This window comes from Thalassophryne amazonica, chromosome 5, assembly GCF_902500255.1.
Source record: "Thalassophryne amazonica chromosome 5, fThaAma1.1, whole genome shotgun sequence".
NCBI lineage: Eukaryota > Metazoa > Chordata > Actinopteri > Batrachoidiformes > Batrachoididae > Thalassophryne > Thalassophryne amazonica.
In genome coordinates, this window is record NC_047107.1 from 95,989,504 (window position 1) to 96,010,450 (window position 20,947).

Genomic DNA, 20,947 nt, shown 5'->3' on the forward strand with positions numbered 1-20,947 from the left:
TTTAGGCCCAATATTTACAAAGCATTTATTAAAACTATTAATTACATCCTTCATATTATTTACAGCCCCACCATTTTCAGTAAAATAGTCTGCATGACTTGTGTGAACTGATCTGTTTCTAATGATACTATATAACACATTCCAAATACCTTTTGAACTTGTTTTTATTATGTTCTAATAATCTTGTATAATATTCCTTCTTGCATATCCTCATAATACTGGTTAACCTATTTTGTATGTCTCTCCCGCTGTAATAGTTCTTGTTTTATAAATCATCTTTTCAATGTATTTTTCTTTTTTTGCAGGCATTTTGTTGCAATTTTGTTGTTTTCTACTGTGCTTATTTACCAAACATTTTTTTCTTGTCATACAGTTTGCAGTTAATAAAAATGTTTCCAGATCAGCAGAGCAGTGCTGTTGGATCACTATCATGTTATTACACCAGCCACTGTTGATGTAAAACAGATTCCACCAAATGTGAATGTTTCATAAGCTGTCTTCACATCATTGTCCTCATAGTTTGTCCCAGTTTTGTCCCTGCAAATCATTCGTATTTGTCTCCATTTATTCCTCTGATTTTAGATGTATATATTTTAAGTGATTTGCATTCTTTTTACAATTGACATCAAAAATTCTAAACACTAGCAAGTGATCACTGATGCTATTTACGAGTAGGCCACTGTCTGTTATTTTCTATAATATTTGTGAATATATATTGTCAAATATTACTGCACAGTGTGCTGTTATTCTACTGGATCTGGTGATTTTTGGATACAAAGCCAAGCTGTGCATTAAATTTATGAAGTCCTCAATTGTTTTACATTGCTTTGCCTTAAGTAGATCTATATTGAAGTCACCACAGGTAAAAAATATTCTTTTGACCCATATTTGTGAATGTTTACTCGATCCGCTCCTGAAATATGTCCATTATTAGATCCAAGTAATCTATACACACAGCTCACATTCTTTTTCCATAGATAATTCCACCATAACACACTCCAGCACATCATCCACCATGCTTTCCTCCATCCTGCAATTAAAGTTTCTGTCAACATAAAATACCACATCTTCACCAGTTTTGTTGACGCTGTTCATTTGGTACATTTTGTATCCAGACCGTTCAAAGTCCAGTAGGGCTAAGGGCCCCTTCACACATGGTACCAATAAGTGCAAATCAGGGCGAATCACAACAGAACAGCTCGTATGAGTGAACCACGGAAACATCGAGCCAACGAGCAGGCATGAACGATGCCGCTGCGACGAGTTCGTGCAAGTGGGAACACAGTGCGAACAGCTGCACGATGTGTAACCACATCGCGCAGCTGCTATGAAAAAAAAAATACATGCCACCCACGGGATTCAAACCTGCAATTTCCAAAAGCTGTAATTGCCAGTCAGAAACGTTAGCACTGAGCTACCATTGCTGTCCTGTAAAAGGTGCGGGAAAATGCCTGATATCGCAGGACAGACACCGCATCATGTCGAACAGCGCTCACATGGGTGACGTGACATTCAGATCGCCTGCTGCATGTTATGATCTGATGGTCCGTTTCACCTGGGGTAGCCTGTCAATGTGCATGGTGTGCGCTCGCTGCAGCCCATTGCAACAGTGATATGTTTTTATGTATGTCCATGTGAGGACAGCAAGCAGACACACGAGCGTCAGTGGACAGTTGTTAGTTCATGTCCGTCTAAACATGGTATGTGTTCTCCAGCTGGGGACATCCAGAACCAGAGATCTCCACAGCTGCTCCTGTCGGTGGTCACACCTCCGTCAGTTCAGCGCACACACCGTGTCACTGTCTGTTTGCAACGCCACACTTGTGGGGGCACGTAGACAAATTTCACATCCAGCTCACATCAAGTGATTGTCTGCTGACTGTTGTGCTAGTAGCGCAAATGGCCACACATTTTCTAAGTGCCAAACGAGCGGTGTTAGATGTTCCTGTGTGTCAGCTGGAATTTGGCCGACACCTCCCGCGAGAGGGTTCGATGGGCTCGCACAGCGCACACTGTATCTTTCAGCCGTTGATGTGCGCATATAGTTGTAGTAACAGGAGTACGAGGCGTTGGAGGCAGCTATGATTTTACACGTATTGCGTACGATTGCTGCTACATCCACAATTTGACCACATTCGTACTATGTGTGAAGGGGCCCTAATCCAGGTTTCTGATTTTGCAATTACATGGAATTGTTCAAGTAATCTTCGATGTGGTGGAAGTTGACATAAAATCCTCTGCAATTAAAGTGGCTCACTGACAATTTATGAACTGATGTAACCACTCAATCACACTGTTCGACCAAATACTAACTGCACTTATTGTTGAAGATGTTGTTGTCAAGATCAATGCCATTTACCACATTTTGAGATTTATGGTCACTGTATTCAATAGTTTCCAGTTCTTTTTATTTATGATCTGTTTCCAAGGATACTGTAATGTCATTACCTTCAGAAGATGATGAATCGGTACCGTCAGTGATGATCATGGAGAATGGCTTCAGTTAGCTCTACAGGGATAGTAGTCTGTCCTGTACTGTCCATTATTATTACCTTGATGTTGACACAGTCACTTGTACCTGTTCAGCTCATGGCTTTCTCTGATCAGCAGTACATTGGCATCTTTAGGTGTCCCTTTCAGTTTGATGTTCATGTTGATTGAATCCGGTTTTGTTGCTTGTCTGGTGATATCAGCATTTTTTGTCAGGTGCTCATTGAGGTAGACATCAGTTCCCCTCAGCTTGCGCCCCTATCTGAGCATTGCTGTTTTCTGTTCACAAAACAAATTGTAATGGCTGGTTTAACTTTCTTTTCTTTTCTGGGAAGGGGATGACACATCTCGATTTCACTGCTTTTCAACGTGATCCCCTTGCTGTCCTCAAGGTTCTGTTTCCAAGCCACTGATGACTGTTCATTCTGGAATATTACTCAAAATCAGCAATACAAACCTCCAACATACTTATTTTATTTTTTTTTTTGTCCTCATCACTTTGTCTTTTCAGCATCTTTATTTCTCCGATCAAATCCATAATCTGTTTCTGTCGTTTTGCGATACTTGCGATTTCTTGCGACATAAGGTTAAATGACTCCTTTATGTCATCATCAATTCCTTGTTTGGAATTGCACTTGCTTTCTTTAGACCTATGCTACTCAGAAAAAACGGTCTGTGGAAGTCCCAGGATCCGACTGCTGCTCGGTACCCAGCATCCACACTGTACACGATTTGATAGTCAGGCTAGGCTAACGACCCCCAGGCTAACGAACAGGCTATGCAACCTTTCTGATCCAATTCCTCAAGTAGTTCAGTCGTAAACCCACTGAAAAGAATATTTCCAAAATGTATGGAATCAGACATTTGTCACTTTGGTCCAGTACACAGCTGAGCTAGCTTGACAGCTAGCTACCAAGTCTTCCAATTTTCACGTGCAGCAAGTATGCTCCTGAATACAGTCCATGAGGCTGTGTTCATTTTCTCATGTTCAATAATACATGATTTGAGTTCACATCAGATTTTTATCCACGAGTTGCTGTGAGTCAGAAAAATGAATTGGTCCATGTTTGCAGTTCATTTATCAACTCATTTGTTATTATCATCGCTTTCGTTCCCCCCATGAACAAATTGGAACATGTGTATTTAAGTGCAGGATGTGTTATTGTCCCATCAAATGTTACCCTGATATGTAACAAGATCTGTGCTGCACAGTGAGTCTGTTACAATGTTTTGTGTCATCCAGCAGGTCTTCCATTGAGACCCTTCAGAAGAACAGCAGCAGCAACTCTGGTGTTATTCTGGATATCTCTACTCTTAAGATGGCTGATGTGGATTCAGAGGTGCCTCCACTTCCGCCTCGCTACCGCTTCAGGGACTTGCTGCTTGGAGATCAAACATTTCAGAATGATGACAGGTAATATGATAAATCTTGTATTTCCGCCACTACGTTTCCCCTTGGGGATTAATAAAGTTTTTCTGATCTAATTTCCTACATGGAGCGCTGCCCAAGAATGCTCTTGGGGGGACCTTAGTGTTTGTTTGTTTACGCAGATGTGCACAAGTCATCTTTTATCACACACATTCGAAGTCTGTGTGTATACACAACAGTTGCTGGTTTTTGTCATACCCTGAAAATCACATTGTGGCACTGACAGTACACTGGTTACATGTATTTAACTGTTTGATTGAGCATATGTGGCTGTAGCAATGGTGAGAGCAGGGTCGGACTGGGAACAAATTTTGGCCCTGGCATTTTTCCTCTGGACCAGCCCACTATTGGCCCGACGAATCCACCCCTAAACACGCACACCCACCCGTCCATACCAAACCCCCAATGAACAAACACCCAATGAATAAATACACCATGAACACACACCTAAACACACACTTTCACTGTCATTTCACCTTGATCATAGTACAAAATGGAAGCAAAAGCACACAGGTGGAAAAAAGCTTTTGTGTCTCCAAAGTGTGTGAGTGAGTGAGTCAGAGAAAATGAAGGTAATATTTTGCATGAACATTACTGAGTGGAATAGAGGCAAAGAAGCTTGAAAAACTTAAATTGAATAATTTGACTAACTAATAACACCAAAACATTTAAATTAAATTGGTTAAAATTAACAGTGTAGAGGACAAAGCACATTAAGTATACAAAACCACTTAATTAAATGCGTTGCTAAACTTGGGTTTGTCTGACTATAAGTGTGTACTCAGTGGCTGAGTTAGAATTTCTTTAAAAACATGCAACTTGCTATTTTAGGGTTTTGTTTTGTTTTGAAACTGAGCAAATAATTTGTTTTAGAGTGTGGAATACTCCAAAGAATATTTCACTTCTGTGAACTGATCCTCATAACGTGTAAAGTGAAATCAAAATGCCAGCATGGCTGCAGCTTTGAACACTGTTACAAACAGCCCCGGCCTCCCCTATTACCATTATAACTGGTCTGCTGTCCCAATAAAGATCACAGCTTTGACCCCTAAAACAAACAAACAAAACAAAAAATCACTCATTCGTTTTATCTTAAATATTCACCCTCGTTTCCACACCAGGAGCAACATTCGGGAATAAATCCGAGCAGCAGGGAGAGCGCGAAGCGCAGAGAAGTCCAGGCGCCGAGGACTCAGTCCATTCACAGGAGCGCAGTGTTGCCAGATATGAAATATGAAACTATCGTACCAAAACCTCAAAATTATCGTATTTTGGGAGAAATGATCGTACACAAACAAAACGCATACAACGTAGCTATTTTAAACGTTTTTTTTTTTTTTAATTTCCAAAGAATTTTGTCACATTTTTAAACAGTAATTATAGTAATGAGGAAACTAGAACGCACTACTAGAAAGATTTTTTTTTTTTTTCTGTGAAGGGACACAAACACGTGTTAATTACCAAAGAGTCGAATTCAACCTCGAGGTCGCTGTCGTCATCCGATGCCATGGCCACTTGTGCAGATTTTGTTCAACACAGAAAAAATGTTGACACCTCCATAAGGAACCTGAACTTTTTTTATTTTTCTTGTCTATCTCTTTGCTCTTGTGTTTTGTTCGTTTGTTATTGCATTTGTTGAAATAAAGTTTCGAAAAAAAAGGTGTTGATTGGGGAATCTTCCTGTCACGGCAGAGATTGGATGGGAACTCATTAATTTATATGGAGAGGGGGCGGGTTGTTGTCCCGGGCGGCCAAAGCCAGCAGCAGCCCTGTGTGTGTTGTGTCTTTGATGCCGCCTGAGTGCAACACCTGCAAAATGATTCTTGGGTGTCAGAAAGAGATGCGTGTTTGGGCAACCAACTGAAATTATCGTACATTTTGGATTTTTTTTCCCATTATTGATCGTACATCGTACAGAGGGTAAAACGATCGTACAAATACGATAATTATCGTACATCTGGCAACACTGCAGGGGCGGGAGCGGCCGCCTGCTCTTCCTGCAATCTGATTGGCCACCCTGTATGCTTCTCCAATTGTCATTGGCTGTTGGTCATGTCAATCATTGTGCTCGATGTAAGTCACCGTTGTGTGATCAAACGGAAACAAAACTGAAACCTAGAATAAGACTGCGCCGTGTGTGAAACACTACAGAACTTTTATTTTGACACAAATTCAGGACGTGGTTCTGCAGCTGCGCCGATTAAATGTTGTAGCTTCACCGATCACGGACTTTCCTCGCGTTGACAGCAGCGCGCGGTTCAAGAACACTGTATTTCCATAATCTCTATAAATATGGGAGGGCCGGCCCACGCACGTGAAAACGTGCAGCGGCCCACCGGGCAAATGCCCAAAATCACAGATTATCAGTCCGAGTATGGGTGAGAGTATCAATGGAGTGAAATATTGATTATCTTTCATTGTTCAATCTATAGTATTTCAGCGAGAAGTGATGACGCTGAAGCTACTTTGAAACTGGACCTATGCAAGTTGTTGAATTTGAAATTGATGCAGTTTATGACCTCATCTGTCATATATCCTTGATTGCTCAACATACACCGATTTTCACACATAGATATACAGTAACTAGAGCGCCGTGCTCTTAGACCGCAAATTTAATATGAAATTCCTTGTAGAAGTGGCTTTTTATAAGCTAAAATATAATACAAATAATATAGATTAAAAGGGCTTTTCAATGTTGAATTAAGGAATTTATTCAGCACACACAGTCCAAAACAACAAAAAACTTACAAAGAAAGAAAATGGATTAAGAGTGCATCTGTGTGCCTGAAAGGGTATATAGGCAGACGCAAAGCTTATTAACGCCTACCCCTTTAACCAAAAATAAAATTATCTAGTCCAAAAGGAGTGGAGGGAAGTAAAAAAAAAACCCCCATCTAGTTCCACTTCAAGCTCTGCAGCTTAAACTTTAAACTCTGCGGGCACTCTCAGTGAATAGAATAATTTTAATCTGCATCTGATGCAATAGGGATCAGATGCAGATTAAAATTATTCTATTAATTGAGAGTGCCTGTTTTTACCTCATTGTCAAAAATGAAAGTGATTGAGGCACTTTTGAGATATAATGCAATTTTTTTTTTTTTTTTCGTATTTAGTTATGGGGCCTAAATCAAAGGGGACTGCAGTCTTGGAGGAAGAACTGGAGGAAATCAGAAAAATGTTAAATGAAATGACAGTGCAAATGAAACCAATCAAAGAGGTACCTCATCAATTGAAAGTTGTTTCACTGCAACAAGAACAAATCCTGGAACTAACAAAGCAAATTGCAGTTCTGCAAAAGGAGAATGAGGAGAAGGACAAGACAATAAAACTGATGGGTAAGCATGTTGCAGAACTCGAAGGACAAGACAATAAAACTGATGGGTAAGCATGTTGCAGACCTCGAGCAATCTACTAGAATAAATGACCTCGTTATAACAGGCCTCAACATAAAAACTTGGACCTATGCAAGAGCTGTGGCGTCAGGAGAGGACCCCACAGAGATGGACAATCAATCTGTGGAGGAGCAGGTGATTTCTTTTTTGAATGTAAAAGGAATATCAACACATTCAAGAGACACTGAAACCTTTTACCCCAGAGAGGTCAAAATTCATTAAAAACTACAATCCTGAGGTTTGTAAATAGAAAACAAAAGATTGCTGTTCTCAAGCAAGCAAAAAACAAAAGAACAAATGTGTATATTAATGAACACCTAACCAAAAGAAACTCAGATCTTGCAAGACAGGCTCAAATTATGAAAAAGCAAAACAAGATGCAGGCTACATGGACATCAAATTGTAAAATCTAAACTACATGGGTCACCAGAAGAAGCTAAAACACTATTAGAGAAGAACAAGTTCTGGACAAGTATAATTGAAGGAAGGTGTAAACAAGGAAACATAACGGTGACATCCTCACATAAAATCAGTGTCCCATAGACTGTTTTTCTTCATCTGATGATGAAATTCCTGCTCAGGTGCTTAACTTTAAAATTTTTGAAGATACTGAAGATGGATTTCACAACTTTGAAAATAATTTTGATCCTAATTGTTTTTTTTTTCTTGAAAATATTAGTCATTAGTGTAACTACTTTACTGAAGAACAATTGAAGGATTATCCTATTACAAATGGGACTTTTTCCATTATACATTTTAACAGTAGAAGTCTTCTTGCAAATTTTTCAAAAATACAGGAATGTTTAAGAATGTCTAATCAACATTTCTCAGTTATTGTAGTTATTACTGAGACTTGGTTGAGAGAGGAGCTAGTTGATGCTGTGCAGATTGAAGGATATGATTTTTTTTTTTTATTGCCATAAACATACAAAAATGTGGCGGAGGGGTGGCGCTTTTATGTATCTTCAAATCATCAATGTGAAATTATACAAAACGTCATTTTCTTTGGAAAATATCATGGAATGCGTCAGTGTGGAAATTAAATGTAAAAAATAAAAAAATATTATTAGAAGTTGTGTTTACAGAGCTCCAGGATCTAATATAAATACATTTGTGGATAAAATGACTGAAATGTACAATACAGTGAAAAATAAGCTTTTATTTGTCTGTGGAGACTTGAATATGGATTTTTTTAAATCCATATGGGCAGTTACAAATAACTGAATTTATTGTATCGGATTGTTTCCAGTAATTACACATCCAACCAGGATAACTACGAACACATCAACACTTATTGATAATATATTGACAAATACTACTGCAGGGAATATAACAGGTGGAATACGCATTAGTGATGTCAGCAATCATATGGCGGTTTTTGTAGCTTTCCAGGCCCTAGTTGACGGATACAATCAAAAAGAACCTTTACATTTTAAAAGAAAATTAACTGAGGTTAACCTTGAGAATTTTAGAAGGGACTTAATGCAGTATGATTGGTGTGACATTTATAATGATGATGATATTGTCAAATAATATGAATCTTTGATTACCATTATTTTAAATTTGTATGATAAATATTGTCTGCTGGTGCCAAAAAGTGAAAACATGCAAAAATCTGACAAACCTTGGGTTACAAAGGGACTCCAGAATGCATGCAAAAAGAAAAAAACTTTTGTATAAGCAGTTTATAAAATTAGCTAAGGAGGCTGAAAGTAAATATAAGATATACAAAAATAAATTAACGAACATCATGCGATCGTGTAAGAAGCAATATTATTGCGACTTATTGGCAAAAAAACAGCATTAAAACCAACATTACTGGCACATGAACTATCTTATACGAAATCATTATCAAGAGAAAAGCAAGTAAAGATAATCCATTTTATTTTTATACAGATTCTGATAAAACCGTAAAAAACAAAGTTGTTGCAGATCATTTCAATAATTATTTTGTTAACGTGGGTAAAAATTTATCAAATTCAATTGTATCTTGAAAAAGGCGTTCTATGAATAATAGCATATTAATTAATTCTATATTGGATTCAATGCATATTAGAGAAATAGATGAAAATGAAATTATCAACATTGTTCACAGTTTTCTAAATTCCTGGAAAAAATATTTGTAAAGAGGTTGAATGATTTATATCCAAACATCATACTTAGTGAACAGTAGTGTGGTTTTAGAAAAAGTTGTACCACTTCTCTGGCTATAATTGATTTTGTTGAACAAGTTACAAATGCAATTGAGAGAGAGAGCAATACACCATAGGAATTTTCTTTAATTTGCAGAAAGCATTTGATACCATAGATCAGGGGTGGCCAAGTTCGGTCCTCGAGAGCCACCTTCCTGACACTCTTAGTTGTCTCCCTGCTCCAACACATCTGAATCCAATGAAAGGCTCATTAAAAGTCTGCGAGTCTTTCATTGGATTCAGGTGTGTTGGAGCAGGGAGACAACTAAGAGTGTCAGGAAGGTGGCTCTCGAGGACCGAACTTGGCCACCCCTGCCGTAGATCATACTTTATTATTGGACAAATTACAGAAGTACGACATTAGAGGATTGGCCCTGGATTGGTTAGCTAGTTATTTATGTAATGGGTATCATTTTGGATGGACAAATTCTGAATTATTGAGGATTACATGTGGGGTGCACCAGGGGTCAGTCCTTGGGCCGTTGCTGTTTTTTGTTGTATGTTAATGATAGAAGTTTGGTGTCAGTCTGTGTGTTGTAGTTTGTTTGCCGATGACATGACTGTGTTCGGTAGTGGGTACAATTTGAGACATCTTTTGGAAATGATGGAGAGGGAATTACTAAATTTTAAACATTGGCTTGATTCTAATAAATTGTCACTTCATTTTGGTAAGACAAAGCGTATTATATTTGGAAATAAGCCCACGAATTTAAATAGATACTTATCATTGAACAATGTTGAAATTGTATCTGAAACTAAATTTCTTGGCATTTTTACTGATGATAAATTAAATTGGAAAACTCGCATAAATTATGCTAAATCTAAAATTTCAAAAGTTATTTCAATTTTGTATAAAGCACAATGTTTTATTTCCCAACATTTGTTGGTCACGCTATATCATATATACGCTATACCATATATGACCTATTGTATTGAGCTTTGGGGAAACATATATAAAACAAAAACAAATCCAATTTTTTTGTTACAGAAGAAAGCTATAAGAGTTACAAGTTTAAAAAAATATATATATATTACGAACCAATTGTGTGCTTGTCTGTGTATTTTGAAATTTCAAGATTTGGTGGATTATTTTATGATACAGACCATGTACAAAGTGAATAATAAACGTTTGCCTCTACACATTCAGGATTTGTTTAAAATGAGGGAGTCCAGTTATCATTTGCGAGGAACACTGATATTCGGGAGAAGAAAGATTCGAAATACTCTTAAAAGTTATTGTATTTCTGTAAAAGGTGTTAGAATCTGGAATAATTGTTCTGATAGTATTAAATCATCTTGTACATTGGTAGGTGTCAAAAGACTATAAAAACAACGTAATTTCTTACTATAGTAAAATTAGGCTAACTGTTTTTGTGGTTCTTTTTTGTTTATTTTCACATTATATTACTGATTGTTAGGTGTTCAGTTATGTTATTTTAATGATTGGTACCTTGTTCTGAGTGTATATTTAAATGTGTATGTGGTGGGCGTTTATAAGCTTTTGCTTCAGCCCACACCCTTTCAGCCGCACCCAATTGGGAAATCGATTCAGTTATTGTATTTTCTTCTGGGGTTTTTTTTTTTTTTGTTAGTAAGAGATTCTTTTGTTTGTATTTTGTTTGTGTGCATGCTAAATAAAACTTATTCATTCATTCATTCATTCATGTACATCAAATGGGCTTTCAGTATTAAATTTAAATGTCCACAAAATCCACAATCCAGATCAAACTTTGTCAGGCGATAGTGAGCTCCAGTCTGCACCTCACTTTCAAATATGAGAGTTTGATTAAAATATAATGTAAAATATACATTAAATGGGGTTTTCAATGTTAAATTTAAATGGCCACAAAATCTGTAATCAGTGTCGCAGACCGAATGGCTTTCCCTAAAAATTTGTCCACCCTGCCTTCACTGCGCATGCGTCATTTCTGTGCGTCAGCCTCCGTTCAGATTATCACCTCGATTCTCCTTCAAACTGCACTCCGGCCATCATCTATCTCAGCAACAGATATCTGAAGCTTTTGTACAACAATCATTTTCACATAAATTCAGCATTATTTCATAATAAAAAAAAATGGAGAAAGCGATCAAGAGCGCAGCAGTCAGACGAGCTGCTAGGTGATGCGTTCACTGCGCCTCCATCATTTCAAATTGCCAGTATCGAGTCACCGATTATCACCTTGTTTCTGATTGAAACTGACTTTAGAATGATTTAAGAGGTTTTACCTTGTCATCTGATGGTTAATAATCGCATTATTCCCTTTAACTGCTTTGGGTGCCAAATGAGACATGCGCAGACCGGATCAGATCCAGATCTAAATTTGACAGTTGATAAAGGATACCTTCCTACATAGTAAGTCCCTTTGGCTGCTCCCTTGTTTTACACTCAGGGTCACCACAGAAAATCTGAGGTGGCTCTGCATGTTTAATTGTCACAAATTTTACGTGGAGGGTGCCATTCCACTGTTACAGGAGTTTTTGTCATGGAAAGAGGAGCGGAGGAATTCGCCACGGGCTGCTAATGGCGTGGGACAAAAGCACCTCCATGTTAGTCTCACAGGACATGTTGTAACATGTTCAGCTCTTGCACCATTCGGAAGATTCAGACGGCTTTCGGTGGCTTTTCAGTCATGTGACTATCCGAGAAATTGTGGACGAGCTGGACATGCCACAACATGTTCTGTGAGGCTTCATCACGGCATTGCTTTTTGTCCCGCGCCATTAGCGGCTCTGTCCCAACGTGTGAATTCCTCCGCACGTCTTTTCATGACAAAAACTCCCATAACAGTGGAATGTGCCGAAAAAGTGGTATGTCCACCTCTTCTGCCATTTCTGTAGTAGTCAGACGACGTCCCAGATCAACACAGCGAAATGATCTGGTCGTTTCAGCCTGTCGCTCGTAGCGCGGCGCGCCCTCCGCCATTGTGCACCGTCTTAAAACCGGTTGTAACGCTCCTTAATCTGTGTGATCCCCATAGAATCGTCCCTGAAAGCTGTCTGAATCTTCCGAATGGTTTCCACTTGGCTGTCTCAGTTTCTGGAAAAATTTGATGCAGCAAAGCTCCAAATCGTTCAGACATTTTCCTCACAATAAAAATCAGATGAGGGGGCTGGACCACTGCTCACTCAAAGCGTGCTCACAGGTGAATGACGCAAACGACAGGCGTGAAAAAACTCACGCATGCGCATGAAGGTTCAAGCTTGGCTGATGCAAGCGCACATGATTCAAATCCATATAGTTTTTGCAAAAAATAAAAAGGTCGGATAGTTTTCTAACAGACCTCGTATATTTAGAACAAGTGTTTGGTTTTCAGAGAACTTAACATTTTAAAAGGATTTTCTTGCATTGGGCATGCATTCCTGCTAAATTCATAATTAGGCTACTGTTTTTTTTTTTTTTTTTTGGTATGGAAAGAGGATGTGCAGGATTTGATTTATTTTTTTTCCCTCTGAAAAGACAAAAAACAGACAATTGCAGAAAATCCTCACGCTATGTTGCATAATCATGAAGATGGCTTCATTACACCCAGTGCTGAGAAATGCAGTTAAACTACTAGATGTACGTGTAACAGTGCTTGTCCTCATCACTGCTGATGACAAGTTTTCACAGCCTTAAGTGATATCTTCGGGTGTTTTGCATTGTCCAACAGGCCGTTCTTCTGATTGAATAACTGTTTCAGCACAGAGAGCTCAATATTTCTTACCCTTTGACTAACTTGTACAGTTATCACAGATTTGTCTCTTTGCATGTCACAGTGCTACAAACATTTGTCATGCTGAAGTCTGAGGATTATATGCAAAAACATGAAATCTGTTGTTTACGTTGTCCTCTTCTGTCGGTCTTTTCAGTTAATGGAACTGTGTAAATGTTTTGTTGTGAGAAGGCAGGCTTACACATGCTTTTACTTTTTAATTAAGAGCATAGAATAGTTGAGTACACAGTTCTCTCTCATATGGAACTGGGCACAAAATAACTCCTTTCCCGATTGTTCACTAGAGCTGCAGTCCCATTTAAGTGCTGGAGCATTTGGGTGTCTCCTGTGAGCTCAGATACTGTCGTGGTTGAAGCAGCAAACCAATAGATCAGACATTGCTAAGTACAGCAGAGCTCTCCAAGGTACTGAAATTAAGTTGTCTCACTGAGGCATCGGCAGTCAGTTCAATATTGGGCTTGGCTGGAGCTGAACAAATTTTAAGATTGGATTTTGTACTTCAGCTTACTTTGTCAGGAGCACTTTGCTATGCTTGCCAAAGCCTTTTCTTCACACTGTATTTTAAACTGCTTTTTTCAGTAGGGGATGTGGTCCATTAATTCCTGCAGCCACAGCTGATTTTACAATCAGGCAAGATGGCTGCCTTAAGGACTGACTACTGTTTGTTTATATTATGCAGTTATTTAAAAAAAAAAATTAGGTGAAAGGTCAATGGCTTTCTTCTCGACCTAAGTGTCTTGTTACCAAAGTTACACAAGCTATCTTGCACCAAGCTGTGTCATGTTGAATTAATAAGCTTCTGACTCACTTCTTCTCCAAATCCATACTCACTGTTTTCCCATTTGCCCACATCAACATTCGTAAAGAGTCTGCACTTTTAAAAGGAGAATAAAGGAGAGAGGAGTAAGGGCCCTTTCACACATAACGCGAAAGACGTAGAAACCGGAAAACAATCCTCGAACCAAGAACGAAATGGGGAACCACGAAACATTCCACCTGCTGTCGGGAGGGACGCACTTTCGGACAGGCATGCAGGATACACCAGCGACAGTTCGTGCATGGGTGCTGAAAGGTGTGAAACGACATCACACCGCTGCTGTGGAGGAAAAAAATAAAAACCACACACCATTAAAAAAAAAATAAAAAAAATACTGCAATTCATTGAATCCCTCTTATTGAGCAGACGATACAAGTATGAACTGTCTGGTCCTCTGTATATGACCCATGGTCACAGACGTACAGTCATGAAATGACATGAATAAACAGTTATCTCATTATGTCTTATGTCCAGCTGGACATTCACAGACTTGCACACAGCTGTCTATGTGGGGATGATGCGTGCACATCTGTATGCACTGCGTCTAAATGGTGCTGTGTGCATAAAGAAATCAATAAAATACACTGTTTGAGTGTGGAGTAGATTTCCATGTATATGTATATATATATATGTATATATATATATGATCTGGATAAAGATGTGGCTGTTTTAATTTCACTTTGCGCTTACGGCCATGAACACTTGGAAAATCGTGCATTTACATGTGGTCTATGTTGCATACTGCCCGGTATCAATTACGCACTTGCTTTTCGTAAATCACCTGCAAAACTGTCTCCACCCACAAAATTTACCAGTCCTTTTCTGGGATCTTAGTAAATCAGGCCCAAGGTCCTTTACAGACCCTGAGGCTCTATTGGACCAGTTTTAGACTCTGTGATCCCACTCTGTTGCAGGCTGCTTCCCCTGCCATTCCCCAAACCCCAACAGGTGGGTGGACTAGGATGATGCAGATTGAGTGTCTTGTCCAAGGACTTGGACAGTCTTCACTCTGGGTCGCCACAGCAGATCTGGCATGTTGATTTGGCACAGGTTTTACCCTTAAGATGACCTTCCTGACACAACTCCACATTACATGGAGAAGTGTGGCAGGTATAGGGTTTGAACCGTGAACTTTCCGCACTGAAACCAAGAGCACTAACCACTTGGACCCCACCCTTGCTGGACTTCAATTTCAATTTTCAATTTATTTTCATTTATATAGCGCCAAATCACAACAGAGTTGCCTCAAAGCGCTTCACACAGGTAAGGTCTAACCTTACCAACCCCCAGAGCAACAGTGGTAAAGAAAAACTCCCTCTGAGGAAGAAACCTCAAGCAGACCAGACTCAAAGGGGTGACCCTCTGCTTGGGCCATGCTACAAACATAAATTACAGAACAATTCACAGAACGTGGCCAATAATAATAATAATAATAATTATTATTATTATTATTCATAAAACACTTTAATTGAAGAAAAATCAACAAACTGCTGAACACGAGTCCAGAATGACATTCAAACGGCAAAAAAAAAAAAAAAAAAAAAATCTGGTTTCCCCATTGGTTTCAATAAAGGGTCTAGGTGGGCCCAACATGATGTTATTAAAGTCTCCCTTTCTGACAGCTTCACATTTCTGAGCATTTATTAGCAGCAGGTGAAATCAGGCTAAATCCCCATGTTTAGGAGTTAATTTCTCAGGGTATATGGCACCAAAAAAAAAAAAAATCAATATAATGATCATGTTCTTGTTGTCCATTTGGCTGCTCCCATTTGTTCGGGGTCCCCACAGCAGATACAGCCAGATCCGCATTGGTATTTGGCACAAGCTTTACGCAGGGTGCCCTTCTTGACGTAACTCCAGTGCAGAAACACACACAGTGGCTGGTGTTCCAAAGAGGTCTCCCATCCAACCAGGCCCCGCACTGCTTAGCTTCTGAGATCTGACGGGATCAGACGTGCATAGAGCAGATCAGCTGCATCAATATAATGATCATAGTAAAGTAAGTCCCTTTGGCTGCTCCTTTGTTTGCACTCAGGGTCGCCACAGCAAATCCAAGGTGGATCTGCATGTTGAATTGGCACAGGTTTTACGTCGGATGCCCTTCCTGACACAACTCCACTTCACATGGAGAAATGTGGCAGGGGATTTGAACCGGGAACCTTCTGCACTGAAACCAAGTGCACTAACCACTTGACCACCACCCCTGCCAATATAATGATCATAATTCATCATAATTCTTTATATAGAATGGTCAGCTCATTTGACATTTCATTTACTAGTGATATGCACTCTATCAGGTTAAAGCAAGGTAGTTGGGTGCATAACCCAGACTACCTACTACAGACACCCTCTCTACTTTTAAGATTAGGCTTAAAACTTTCCTTTTTGCTAAAGCTTATAGTTAGGGCTGGATCAGGTGACCCTGAACCATCCCTTAGTTATGCTGCTATAGACGTAGACTGCTGGGGGGTTCCCATGATGCACTGTTTCTTTCTCTTTTTGCTCTGTATGCACCACTCTGCATTTAATCATTAGTGATCGATCTCTGCTCCCCTCCACAGCATGTCTTTTTCCTGGTTCTCTCCCTCAGCCCCAACCAGTCCCAGCAGAAGACTACCCCTCCCTGAGCCTGGTTCTGCTGGAGGTTTCTTCCTGTTAAAAGGGAGTTTTTCCTTCCCACTGTAGCCAAGTGCTTGCTCACAGGGGGTCGTTTTGACCGTTGGGGTTTTACATAATTATTGTATGGCCTTGCCTTACAATATAAAGCGCCTTGGGGCAACTGTTTGTTGTGATTTGGCGCTATATAAAAAAATTGATTGATTGATTGATAACCATTTAGAGCCTTGTATGTCAGGAACAAAACCTAAGACTCTTCCAACCTTGAATGATGCCAGATGCATTCCAGTCCTACATCTATGCCTAAAGAGGTGGACATCATCTATGGTTCAAAGTGTTTTCTTTTGTAGATGTCTGTGTTTCAAAGGTGCAACACGCCACACTGGAGAAAAAAATGAAGCATGACTTATAAAGATAAGTCATGCTTCATTTTTTTCCAAATAACATTTACTTATGTTTTTCAATGTGAAACATAAGAAAACGGTGTTATATGGACACATTCCGATCACGTGGAACAGATCAACATAACTAAATCATGTAAATCCAACAGACTTTTTTCAGTGAATGCTGAATTAATATGTAGAACACTGTCCACAGAATCTTACCCACTAGAAAATTACCCAAAAACCTCTGGTATTCTGATACCAAGTTCTGTTTGGTCTATGGATCCAATAAATCAAGATGTGGAAATAGCTGTTTCATCAACTCTTACACATTGTGGTGCAGGTTGGATAAAATTTCCAGAAAAATTGTTCATTTTGTGATATAAAACATAGAATTAGGCACCCATATTCTAAATTAAATTCTATCCATTCATCTATTCATTCCCCTGGGCAATGTAAATAATGTGCACTGTTATCTCCATCATAACACAGGCAGCTGCACATCTCCGTGGTGCGCAGTAACATGTCATTGCACGTGTCAGGCTCTGAGCTGAACGGATCTCACGCTGTAATAAATGATCACCTTCTAACTTCATAGGAGATATGACATGGAACTTGTGCCAGGCTGTTACAGCATTAATAAACATAAATCTTGCCTCCAACAACGGCCCAGGAGTGTTTCACAGTGCGGACATGGATGTGAAGCCGGGACAGCAGCCTGTGGTTAAAATTTTCTCACCCAAAATAAAATATTAATTCCATGTGATAATCCAACCATCGTGGTGTCCAGAGATGCCTTATGCTCTTGAAGTGTGCAAAAAAGCAAAAAGAAGGTTCCCTAGAAAGGCACTCCGTCTGAAGCAGGGGACTGCATGGCCCAATGGCAGCGAACTTTGAGCAAAACTGTCTGGTGGCACGTGTGCCCTGCACACCCGCTTAGTGGGCCATACAGCATTATGCATATACACACACACACACACCCACACACGACTGAGTGATAATTGCAGCCTCGTGCATGTGCACACTCGCGTACACGTTCTCGTGAGGAACACAGCGCTCCCGTTCTGTGTTTGCCATCCAGACATTTGGAGATCGGCAGTCTGCAGCGCCTTTTATGGCCATCTGACAGCAGTTTGTATCATGTACATATGCAGCCCAGTGTCACATGTTTTTTTATTTTTTCATGCTCCCGTGACGAAATGAGTCAAATTTTTATGACAGGGTTTTTTTTAACTCACTATTCCTACCCCTGACCTTAACCATAACCTAATCTTACTCTTTCCCCCCACCCTAACCATAACCAGCTCAACCCCCCCCGCTTCACTTTTAATTTTAATTTCTAATTCATTCATCACAGAATGAATTAGAATGAATTCATGCTGGCGTGATGAAAATGAGGCGCTTTTCGTCACATCACGAACCAGTAGATTAATGTATATTTCGTGCTGCTGAATCACGACTTGCCGTGAGACTGGGTTGACATACGCTCTGGATGCGATCTGACAGGTGTGGATGAGGCAGTCTGTCTGCATTCCGAGACTGCTGACCACGCTTTTTTTTCCTCCCAACTGCGTCGGATTATGGCAATATTTGCCGTGTCGGGCATGTTTCCGGCAAATTCTTGCTATGTGTGATGGGGGCATTAAACACAGTCAAAACTATTCCATTTATTAATCATTTTATTTAACTAATAATTTACATCACTTTTTACCAAAATTGGAGCAACTTTATCTTTTGACCCCTGTACAAACTGAAACTCTTTGTCACCATTTTTGCTGTTTTTACCCCATAACTCCAGAACATTCAGTCATAGATAGTCCAAAAGTATACCTTTTGGAATCATTATGATCAGACAAATAATGTGGTATAGTTTTCAACATGAAGGAAAATATACCACATTATCCAAATGTAAAATTTGGAGCATAATTTAAAAATGCTCAATTTTAGATCAAAATTTATGGAGCATTTTTAAATCAAAATTTAAAAATGCTGCAACATGATTGGAGCATTTTTAAAATTTGACCCCTGTGTAATTCCTTATTGACCCCTGTACCTCATTAGAGGTCAGCTCCAGGATGGCTCCCTATCTGAAAATAAACATTAATTAATTTAGAATATGCGTGACAAATTCCATGCTTTTATCACAAAATGAACAATTGTTTTGCTATGCCACCCCACTAACAGGACAATGAATGAATTTATTCGGCACACACAGACCCAAAATAACAAAGTAAACTCACAAAAAAAACAATCCAACAACGCAATCAGATGCTTCTCATGTAATGCACTCTGAATATATTTTACTGAACTCAGGAAGGAGGTACAGAGTTCCTCTTTGTAAATATAGACGATATAAACATTAATTTATTCCATTGTCAATGAAGCTCATAAATTAGCAGACAGCTCAGGGAAGATGGTATAAGGGAACAGTATAAGATGTTAATATGTTTTCTATTGATTGTGTATTTATATTTTAACTTTAATCTACTATGTGGTTGTTTTTGATGCATGGGTGGTATGTATCGGATGTGTTGCTATGTAGCAGACCCCTCTGTCCAAGACAAATGTCTCCTTAGGGAGACAAAGACACTTTGACTTTGGCACCCATGTGCCTGAAAGGGTGTAGGGAGAAGCAAAAGCTTATAAACACCCACCTCTTTAACCAAAAAAGTAAAAATGTATATAAAAATATGCATATACCCATGGTAACTAATACAAAATATAAATGAATCACTGAACTAAAATTTCAAAACGCAAATGGCAGTGCACCATGCACAAACCCAAAAACAAGACAAAATCGATAAACCTAATTTCATCACACCATAACAAGTAATTAAATGACTTTTGTAGAGCCTTTTAAAGCCAACCAAGTTACTGAGTGATTTTAGGTTATGTTGCACAAATTGCAAATATTAACTCCTTTAACAGAAACTCAATGACTTTTTTACAGTAGTTTGAATCTTTGATTTTTGAAATAATAATGTTCCTCGCAAATTATAACTGGAGTCCCTCATTTTGAACAGGACCTGGACATGTTGTGGTAAAAGTTTATTTTTTAATTTAACCATAATTTGTATTATGCTACAATCAATTAGGTCCCAAAATTTTAAAATGTGTAAACAGACAAACAATGGATTTTTTGGCTCACGATATGGTTTATTACTAATAATTCTTATGGCTTTCTTTTGTAGCAAAAATATTGAATTTGTATTTGTTTTGTAGGTGGTTCCCCAAATGTCAATACAAGTAATGAATAATATAAGGCAACTAATGAATGTTAGGGGGAGGACATCTCATGCTTTATACAAAATGACAGTGGCTTTTGACATTTTTGATTTAACATATGTGTGTTTTCCATCTCAATTTATTGTCAGTGAAAACCCCAAGAATTTTAGTTTAATTTACAAGTTCAGTTTCAATATCATGTACTAGTAAATTTCTACATATATTCCTGGGTTTATTTCCAAATATGATACACTGTTTTACCAAGTTGAAGTGATAATTTATTTTAATCAAACCATTCTTTGAACTTCTGTAGTTCCCTCTCCATCATGCCCACAACCAGTCCTAAATGATCATTAACGAGCAGTGATTTGGTGAACACTGCTGATGATCATCACTGAACAATGAACAATGATCTGATGTTAAGGAGTGCAAAGTCATGCTACTGCTGGTTGTTATGTGGAAGACTGTCAGTTGAGGACATCGGTTTTACAGCCAGATTTTTCCATTTGAGGGTTTTAAATGTTCTGGGTCTGTGCCACCAGACAGAAACAATCCTGCAGGCCAGAGGTGTATCAGTGTCACCATATGTTTGGTGGGAAGTATAAAATGCAGTTTGGGTTTGTGTTATTGCTGGCAAGTAGCCTGAAGTGCACTCCTGGAATTGAACCCTGCTCTATAGATTTAAAGTCC

At 38.9% G+C, this 20,947-nt stretch overlaps 1 protein-coding gene across 1 annotated transcript in view; it reads left to right on the plus strand.

Moving 5' to 3' along the window:
- si:dkey-21e5.1 (potassium channel subfamily T member 1) overlaps positions 1-20,947 on the plus strand; it is a 312,548-nt gene that overhangs the window by 1,684 nt on the left and 289,917 nt on the right. Inside the window, exon 2 of the mRNA XM_034170913.1 lies at positions 3,734-3,904. Within this exon, the coding sequence (XP_034026804.1) occupies positions 3,734-3,904 (171 nt within the window). The remainder of the gene's footprint in view (positions 1-3,733; positions 3,905-20,947) is intronic.